Source organism: Pyxicephalus adspersus, chromosome 5 (genome assembly GCF_032062135.1).
Source record: "Pyxicephalus adspersus chromosome 5, UCB_Pads_2.0, whole genome shotgun sequence".
Taxonomy (NCBI): domain Eukaryota; kingdom Metazoa; phylum Chordata; class Amphibia; order Anura; family Pyxicephalidae; genus Pyxicephalus; species Pyxicephalus adspersus.
The window spans coordinates 24,575,124-24,585,470 of NC_092862.1; the positions used below are offsets into that span (position 1 = coordinate 24,575,124).

At 37.3% G+C, this 10,347-nt stretch overlaps 1 protein-coding gene across 1 annotated transcript in view; it reads left to right on the forward strand.

Moving 5' to 3' along the window:
- Window positions 1-10,347, forward strand: part of RAD54B (RAD54 homolog B) — a gene marked incomplete at its 3' end in the record, with an annotated part of 33,048 nt that overhangs the window by 20,773 nt on the left and 1,928 nt on the right. The window contains 10 exon segments of the mRNA XM_072413242.1: window positions 403-603; window positions 1,610-1,879; window positions 2,766-2,928; window positions 3,522-3,747; window positions 4,130-4,337; window positions 5,209-5,348; window positions 6,564-6,854; window positions 8,116-8,249; window positions 8,924-9,185; window positions 9,817-9,883. Coding sequence (XP_072269343.1) covers window positions 403-603; window positions 1,610-1,879; window positions 2,766-2,928; window positions 3,522-3,747; window positions 4,130-4,337; window positions 5,209-5,348; window positions 6,564-6,854; window positions 8,116-8,249; window positions 8,924-9,185; window positions 9,817-9,883 — 1,962 coding nt within the window.

The following is a 10,347-nucleotide window of genomic DNA, read 5'->3' on the forward strand; positions in this document are numbered from 1 at the left end:
GCCTATTTTAACCTAATGAATAGGAATTGAATGCATAGCTTGACTGTTGGGGTTTTTTAGGTTCTGTTTTCTTGTAATGAATAAATATGCCATGATTGCTGTATGTAAAGAACTCTTCTTCTTTTGTATTGTTTGAACTTATGTATGTCTTTGTTTTCATATCCTCTAATAAAAAGTATTAAACACAAAAAACACAAACTGATCTCAAACTAAAGCTATGTTTACACCGGCCATGAGGTTGCAGTGCATTTATTATTATTACACAGTATTTATCTTTATATATATATAGATATATATATATATATATATATAAATAATTTGTTTTTGTTTTAAAAAACATAGATTTTGTGTTGGATATTCTATTAGTTATCCCAGTAAAGGATTCTTCTCCCTTTTTTGCAGTGTCAGCAAAGATAGCGGACCAGGCTACACACAGCGAAGTGCAGGAGGACGGGGAGGCCAGTTCACATGTAAAGTATTTCAGCGTGGTGTGGTGCAAAGCATCAAAGAAGAAGCATAAGAAATGGGAAGGAGATGCTGTTCTCATTGCCACAGGGAGATCGGTGACTTTAAAGGATATGGAAGGCAAAGATATTGGAAAAGGTAGTTTTTATTTTCTTTTACTTTTCATGTTTCTTGGTATTAATAACATTTAAATGACATTTTCACATTCATACATTTTCCAAGTAGGAGGGTTATTGTATTGCATATGATACACCACTTGCAAACAGTTACAATGCCACCTAGTGCCCATTTATGTTTAGGCAAGGGGTAGGAATTCTTTTATAAGTACAGGTGACTTACATACAAGACAGGGACTGTATGTAAGTCAGAACAGGTACATTATATTATTAAAGATGTTTGTTTCAACATATTTATTGTTAGGCAGTGTGGCATTATAGGCAGCATGGTGTCGGTTACTGTATAAAATCCTCACTGTGAGTTAATCACAAAAAAAGCAAAAAAAAAAAATGTATGGAGCCTAGACATTCATTAACTTCTAGAACAAGCTGTGCTATAATATGCAAAAAGAAACAACTGCAGAGTTTGTCTTGGTCTTTAAATATTACCAGGTGTTGCACAAAAGCTCATTGCTTAAGATCACCCACAACCTTAGCTGTGTTTAGCAAAAGATTTGTTCTGCAAGTCATGCATACCGCCCCCATAAAGCCATAATCCTGCACACCAGCCAGTAGGAAAGCCCTGTTCGTGTCTAGAAGTCGTTTGTATGTTGGATGTCCTTACTACGGGAACTACCTGTATATTTATTTATGGATACACAGAAATCAAGATTGTATTTTCTTTTGTAGCTTTGACTGGCCAAATTCCAAGAGCATTTGTTAAACATTTTTGTAGTGAAAATCAACTTTTCAATATTATTCCAATTATTATAATGGTAGTAAATGTTACATGATAGTTGTAGATATTTCCCCTTACAGCCAATCATTATAAAAGGTTTCATTTCACCATGAAGCAGTCCCTGGACCGATCATTCTTCAAGGTAGTTTTCTGCAGTCCTCTAAATTCTTTACTTGTGGTTTTAATCTGATTTTAAGTTCTTAAAGCATTGGTTGTAAACTGTTTTACTGATTGTATAATTATTTTTCAGGCAGTGGATACAAGCTGAAGGATCTGGAGAATTTGGAAGAGGGGCAGACCTTAATGATTGGTGGGAAGGAGATTGAGGTAATGGGCCCTATTACAGCAGAGGATTACACCAGTGGCAGATGTTTCCACTCAGCAGTGGTGTTACCCACTCAGGCTCCCCTAGATTCCATCCATCTCAAACCATTCACCAACCCAATGAAAAATGTCAGCAAAGAAACTATATCAAAAGACGTTCAGACGTGCAAACCTCGCCATGATCCCACTGCACCAGGTACATTTTTTTCTATTAGAGGAACATTCATAATCGTTATCCACAGAATATTTTGCAAGTAAGGTAACTTTTTTGTATGCTAGATGGGTTTTGTACCTTTTGATGCAGAAGGCATCAGGATGTTCATTTCAACATGCTGGTTCCAAATATTAGTTCACTGATGTTGCTCAAATTAGCTTTTTTTGGTCTTCGAGCCATTTAGATGAAGTGCAAATGATTGGCTTCTAAGTAGTCTAAAGCTGAACTGAAGCTGGGTTATTTGATCTTTATTTGTACACAATGGCCAGCCACCGCCTGCTATGTGCATTAACAGGCTTACAGGAACACTGCCTGGGCAGTCCGATACTTGCATTAGTTCTAATATTGTAAATTTTATAAATACTGGCATGTAGGTCTCTTGTCAAAATAAATATCTGGACTATGAACCATCTGCCAATGCCCATGCTTACTGCTATTAAATAAGCAGTGCTAGTTTTTTTGGGGGAGGGCAGGGGCAAAGTACAGATCTTCCACGTCAAAGACAGTCACATACCCTGTACAGGTTCTCTTTAAAGTACTGTTCTGTCCATCTGCATCATATTTTCAAGACAGTTGTAGGTAATATCTGTTTACTTCATCATAACTTTGTCTTCTGATGCCTTCTTAGTGCAGCCATTATAAGTGGATCGGTTGTTAACAGTTAGAATTTTCAGTTCTTTTGCACCATTGCAAACAAAGCATGAGGTGTTAAACTGTAACAGAGCCATAGCTGATATATCCAGTACAGAGCTAAAGCTTTGAAGAACAATAAGAAGACATCAAATTGTTCCTGTGCCTGAAATATGTGTTCTATATTGACAATCCAAGTAATATTGTCTGTCTGTTGCTTTGTGTTGTTTTTTGGAAGATTCCATAGTGATGCCAAGACCGTCCCAGAATCATCAGAGAATGTTCAGCAAACCCAATTTGCCCATAGTGGACGTTGTGGTTGATCCTTATGTGGCTGTACACCTAAGACCCCACCAAAAAGAAGGGATTCAGTTTCTTTATGAATGTGTCATGGGGATGAGGTAAATACATTTTTGACAAATTTTGCTAAACTATGAAATGTGTAATTAGTATTTTCAGCAGTGTGATCACAATCACAAACACAGCTGACTTTGTTTCTACTATGCTTACTGCTGTGCTAGGACACCAAACGGTCATATTTTACAATCTAGAGACTGTTATATAACATCCTAATCATAACATTTATATATGTAAAGTAATCCAGCAGTTTTCTATATCTTTCCAGAAACAATAACAGACCTTTTTTATTGTCTATATACAGTTAATAATGAGATTTTTTGGACTTGATTTAATAAAGCTCTCCAAGGCTGGAGAGGATACACTTTCATCAGTGAAGCTGGGTGATCCAGTAAATCTGGAATGGATCTGGTCCAGAATTTAAAACATTTGCGAGCAAAAAGAAAATAACTTAAGAAATCTATTCCAGGTTTGCTGGATCACCCAGCTTCACTAAAGGAAAGTGTATCCTCTCCAGACTTTGAGAGCTTTATTAAAACCGCTCCATTATGTCCTGAAGCTCTAGGAAGAGCTCTTTATTTATTGTGCTAAGACTGTAGACCTGCATGGGTTAAAATCTCTGTTCTCTTTCATTTAGGGTCTCTGGTCAGTATGGAGCTATTCTGGCAGATGAGATGGGTTTGGGAAAAACACTTCAGTGCATCGTCTTGATATGGACCCTTTTGCGCCAAGGTCCTTATGGAGGCAAGCCTATTATGAGGAGAGCTTTGATCGTCACTCCAGGGAGTTTAGTGAAGAACTGGAGGAAAGAATTTCAGAAGTGGTTAGGAACAGAGAGAGTGAGAGTGTTTGCAGTCGACCAGGTAATAACAATCACTTAAAGTGTATCTAAGTTCAAACACTAAAGTCAGATGTGATTTTGCACATGTCCAGTAATGTAAAAAGAAAAAAAAGTCCACAGAAAGTTCATACAAAGAGTCTAAAGAATGCAGGGAAGATGATTGAAATGAAAATGATTTTGAAAAAATAAATATATATAATGTTGTCCTAATATACTTATTGCTCTACAAAGTCTGTGGGTTTAGTTCTACTTGATTTTTCTTAAGGTCACAAACTAGTTCACGTTTCTTAGTAAATAATTTTCTACATGTTCTAGATTTGTATATTGTAGCATAGTGTGCTGTCTCTGTATAAATAGTTGCAGATCAATTTCTGTTATTGTTATCATGATTTCCTTTTGCACAGGATCATAAAGTGGAAGAATTCATCAACTCTCCTCTGTATCCTGTGCTAATTATCAGCTATGAGATGTTGCTACGCTGTATGGACCAAATCCAGAGCCTAGGCTTCGATCTTATCATCTGTGACGAGGGGCATCGCTTAAAGAACAGCTCCATAAAAACCACATCAGCACTTAGCAGTTTGTCATGTAGCAAAAGAATTATTCTCTCGGGTAACTATTCATTGACTCAAATACAAGCTTTATAGGAGTATAACTTGGTCAATTTGAAAAATGGTCAAAAAAAAAAAAAAAAAAAAAAAAAAAAAAAAAAGACTGGATTACATTTCTAGTCCAGTAGTTATTTTACTTTCAGTCCAGAATCTAAATCAGTGGTCACCAACTTTTCTGACAGTACGGCCCAGTAACATGGAATAAAATTTTGCAGAGGCCCGGTTTATGTACAGCTTACACTACTCTACTATTCTCAGCAGCTCGGCCTCCTGTCAGCTCACTAGCTGAGAATAGCAGAGTAGTGTATGAGAGATGGTGTGCTGTCCGGTGGCAGAGCTGCTGGGAATGGCAGCAGTGTAAGCATTACATGCATTGCTTTCACCATTCTCAGCAGCTTCTGTGTAAGCAGTGTGTGGAGAGCTGCCTGCTCCCCCGCTGGTTGTGCTTTTGCTGTCACACTGTCACTAGTTTACAGCAGTGTAAGGTGGCCGCCGGCGCTTCTGTCATTTGCGACCTCCAACTCACTAGCCACGGACCAGCACTGGTCCAATGCCTGGCGGTTTGGGGACCACTCATCTAAACAAATACATAGGGGTTTGTTGATAATGGAGAGCTGGTACTGCTATCTGCTATCCATTACACTGTACTGTGCTACAAACACCACTTCCACCTCATTTATAAAGATCGGTACAGCTTTGTCCATGCAATGAATCTTCACAGAAATCTCTCTGGGAAAGAAGTAAGAAAGAGTTTAGTGATTGGGGGAGACCTGGTGTTGTGCTTCTTTTTTACACAGAACTCTGTTTTGTTGATCTGTGAAGCCTTCAGAGACCCAAAGCTTTCTTAACAAAAAATGTGTTTATTTTTCCAGGTACACCTATACAAAATGATCTACAGGAGTTTTTTGCTTTAATAAACTTTGTAAATCCAGGAATACTTGGTTCTTTGTCCACGTACAGAAAGATTTATGAAGAGCCTATTTTACAGTCCCGTGAACCTTCAGCATCCAAAGTAAGTATAGTAAAATGCAATATATATATATATATATATATATATATATATATATATAAAACAAGCCAGTGCAGGGTGTCACACATATGAATAGTTCTGTTGTTTTGTGTTGTTATGCTTTTTTACATTGAATACTTGTGATATCAAAATTGTAATGACTAGATATACAACCAGGCTGCTGCATGTATCACTGTAGTGTTCTCCCCAGCCCCTTTTAGCTGGGTGCACCACCCGGAACTTTTCAGAAACCACCCAGCTGTTTTTGGGTGGTTACTGATGAGTTGGGTGACAATACAGGGGCTGCCACCCAGCTAAAAAAAACATTTCTGGGTTGAAGACTGCACTGTGATCCACCACCTTTCAAGACCCTAAATGAACAACATAAACACTATTTATTTGCCCTTAATTTAAACATGGATAATGACGTAATCACAAGTTGATTTTTGTATTGTTTATATTATTTGGTATTATACAGATGAGTGTGTGTGTGTATGTGTATATATATATATATATATATATATATATATATATATATATATATATATACATACATACATACACACACCCCTCTTCTAATGTTCCTGTTTGTTGGTTGTGTATTTTTTTTACAGGACTGGATCGTATGAAGATGGCATGAGTGGTTTGCTAGAGTTAGCGTTCACACTTCTGATTTATTGTCCAGTAAGCTAGCACATGATTTAGGATGCTAAAAAAAACGAACAAAGAAATAGTGGAGTCACTTGTCTGGTTGTCTGTTGTGTCAGCAGTGTTTAAAATGAGAATTTCTTTGCAGGAAAACAAATTTATTGGTGGTATTTAGCTGTTTGCCTGTAGTTGGCTTCATTTTGCTTGAAAGTGCAAGATGTAACTAGAAGTCTGCCGCCACTGAAGAGTACTTGTCGCTTGTTCGGTTTATAGCCTCTTTATTTTTTTACAGTGTTTTCACTCTAGAAATATGTTTAGAAATCTAAAATGCAGAAAACTGTTCTACAAATACTTTTTAATGTCTGTTTTGTGTTTGCAGCGAAGAGTAGAAAGGACTTTGCCGTCACAGCTGGAACTCATAAATATCCCTTTTAAGTGTTCTGACTTTACTGTAGTTAGCTCCTTGTGACCTAATCTTACATTCTGCACTTGTGAGCTAAACTGTTTATGTAATTTCATTTACTTTTTACTTTTATACTAAGCTGTCTTCTGCTTTTTACCATGATTTAGGAACAAAAAAGTTTAGGAGAAGAAAGAGCTTCAGAACTGGCACGTCTGACAAGCCTTTTTATCCTGCGAAGAACACAGGAGGTCATTAATAAATTCCTCCCTCCTAAGATCGAAACCATAGTCTTCTGCAAGCCATCCGTGTTTCAGCTTGATTTGTATAGAAGGCTTCTCAACTCTGGTCTTGTAAGATCCTGTTTACAAGGACTAGGGGAGAACAGTCCCCACCTGGTCTGTATTGGTGCACTCAAGAAACTTTGTAACCACCCAAGCCTTCTCTACAAGACTCTTCAGGTCAGTAGAATGGTGGTTCATTGTAATAGTCTATAATGCATTATTATACATACCACTGTTTGATGTATCGAAAATCTTTTAGCAACACTTACTAATAATCACATATACTTATTCTCTTCAACCAGATTCCTATCAAGTTATCTGAATAATCGTTTGTCATATTCATTCAGGGGCAAACTTGCATAGGTAGCTTAATTAACTTGCTGGACTCTCAGAAGCCCCATTGTAGCCATCACAACCTGCATATGCACAGATATGCTGGGGTGTAAGCCCCACCCACCTGCATCATGTGGAACACAATCACCTGGGCACATGTGCGCAGTAGAATCAGCAGCACATGTGTTCATGAGATATATAGTCCCAATGTCAGATCTACTGATAGAGGTTGTGTGTATGCTTCATGATGGAAAGTTAGGAAAAACGCTGAATCTGGGAGCAATTTTTCAACAAAAAAATCTAAACATTCTGGAAAATGTTATATCTACCTAAATAGATATCTGATATGTTTATTGAGGGTTTATTAGTACTTTAGCTGCAAAACTACAACATGGGCCTTGTCTTTTTTTTCTATGGGTACTTTTCTTTCAGAAGAAATTTCAAGTTTGGAAATCATCAGTGACAATGCTGATAGTCCCACTCTTGCAACATTTTTTCTATCCCACTGGTACAGCCTACATGAGAGTGGCAACTAATTGCAATTCGTGCTGCATTGTTGCCACAATATAGGAAGCTGCAATGGGTGGACATCACTAGCAGGATCAACAAGTAGTGGTGGGGCTGCAGCACATTTATTTTAGTGAGAGCCATTGTTCTACTTATTAGAGCATGACAGACAAATGTAAATTGTTTTACATTATTATATGCACCCCAGTCCCTTTAAATATATAGCACTATGTATGTGATATTCCTGCTATCTGACCTGTGTGAAGCTCAGGGACAAATAGTGGATGCAAGTCAAAACAAAATAAGTTTGTTTCCAGTTATAAAAAGCCACACTTAGCTGTAAAATGAGATGTAAAACATCACCCTATTTCATCTTAATATCCATGATAAATTTCATAACCTTTTGTGTTATTTCATGAGCTGGATGATTATGAATTTTGTTAATAAGCAAGGACATCTGTTAATAGTTACCTGTGCCACCCCATTTGCTATGTATTGGAACAGTACCTGGGCATACAGGTTGTTTTCGACTCCCCCTCACTAGAAAGACTTTCTGGTTTCTGTGTACATCATAAATTTTACATTTGCCTCTTTCCAGGGTATCAGCAATTACTATGCTTTGCTGTGGGACCCCTATGCCTCTAGTTTGTGGCCCTGCCTTTTCTCTGAGACCCCAGTGTTTACCAAGGTGCTGGCCCCAGCATTACCCATCTGCTTTCTCATGGCTCTGTTGTTGGATACTTAGGCCACCTCATATTGAGGAATAAGTCTGATGACCAACCAGGTTTATTCACATATTCTCAATTGATTATTAAACTGATATTAAATTGATATTAGTAAAATTGATATTAGTAAAATTACCTTGCAGGCATTGTGAGTACCTGAATTTGATTTGGTATCAACCTATTGAAACATGTACAACCTACCCAACCCAATATATCAGAGCCTATTGTGATAGAGGTAAAAGCATCACAATGAGCCAATCTTTTGAGCATTGCTTATGTGGTTATAGGGTATATGATAACAGGAGACCTTCACACTGACACCCAACTGTTAAAGCATTTGCATAACTCTTCCTAAGAGCCAGACCACAGCTTGCATCAGAGCTAGGAGGAATGCCTAGGCAGGGTGCTGTAATATTGTACAAAATTCTACTGGCCCCTCCTACTATTCTTTATCAGCCTGTATTGCATAGAGAAACAAAGAAATACAGTGATCATGTCTCTGAGCCTAAAATAAGGTATGTAGTAAAAAAAAATTTTTTTATATTTAAAAATGTTATTTTTTGATGGGTACAGTGGGAGGGACTGATAAGAAAATTAAATTGAACTTCAATTTTATTCATATTTTTGCCTTATGTTTAATTTTATGTATTTTGTATAACCTGCATTTACTATGCCTTGCAGAGTAGTCCTTGTGTCCAATTATACTCAGACGTTAAACTTATTGCAAGCACAGTGCCAGCGGCATGGATACAATTGCACCAGACTGGATGGACAGACACCAGTCAATGACAGGCAGCGCATTGTGGATGGATTTAACAGCAAATATTCCTCAGACTTTATCTTCCTGCTGAGTTCCAAAGCTGGTGGTGTGGGCTTAAACCTGATTGGAGCATCTCATTTAATTCTGTATGATATAGACTGGAATCCTGCTAATGACATACAGGTCAGTAGATTCTATTCCATTACCCAGTTCATGTCATGTCAGTAATAAAATAATGGAATATTTGTTATTTATTTAAAACTATACTAATCAAATATTTGTTTCTTTCTGTCTTTCTTTCTGTTTTTTTTTTTTTTTTTATAAAGTCTGTGACATTCATCTCTTTACAGCACTGGGCTACCTACCGGTATATATGTTTTTAAATCTAAAGAGCTTACCATCTAATGTTCCCTGTCTGGCATAATAGAGTACAAATAATTACACCAGTAACCCAAAGCAAAAAAAATTATATTTGCTTTACTTGATATGGTTTATTTAAATAGTTTGGAAGTCAATTCCCAAATGATTGTTGAGGATTGCTATACCTACTTGCTATTTGCTCATAGGAGAAAGAAGTATATACCGGTATGTTGACTTCAATCCACCAGGTGGCACTGTTGTTGTGTATCTTATGCAGTGCCTAATCCTTCCACTGTTCACTTTTTAGGTAGTAACAAATAATATAAAATTTTATGGCATTATATTTACCGACATCATAATGGGAGCAGAAGTTAGTAATTCTCTTTATTTTTTCTATGGTTTGAAATGATCTTTAATGTTAACATTTGATATATTTTTATAACACTATTTGTAGGCAATGGCTCGTGTGTGGAGAGATGGTCAGCAGCACACTGTGCACATTTATAGGCTTCTCACCACAGGTAAGCACCTTGAATCTAACAGTAAGAGGAGGTTCACGTAACAGAACCTGGTATATTTTTGGTGCATAGTTTCTACTGCAAGCAGCATTGACCTGCCCTATTGAACCCCCCTCCTCCCAGGTGCTACTGCTTTAACCTGCTGCCCTTTAACCTTAACATGGACCCTCACTCTAACCTTAGCAATAACCCTACCAGTAACCATTCTTATAACCTGAACATTTACCAGAATTTATGCATTTGAAGCTGACCTGTTGTGTCAGATCTATGATTTCTTCAAATTATATACCAACCCTTTTTTCTCCTCTCTACTTATATTAGCAACAGGGAGATAGTCTTTAACTATAGGATGCAGTGCTTACATGAGTTCTCGCCACCCTGCTGTTAGATGTCAGTGTTTTAAAGATTAAATACCTTAATCAAAGTGTTTTTGGGCAGAGTGTGTTCATGCCAGAATGGAAGACTTA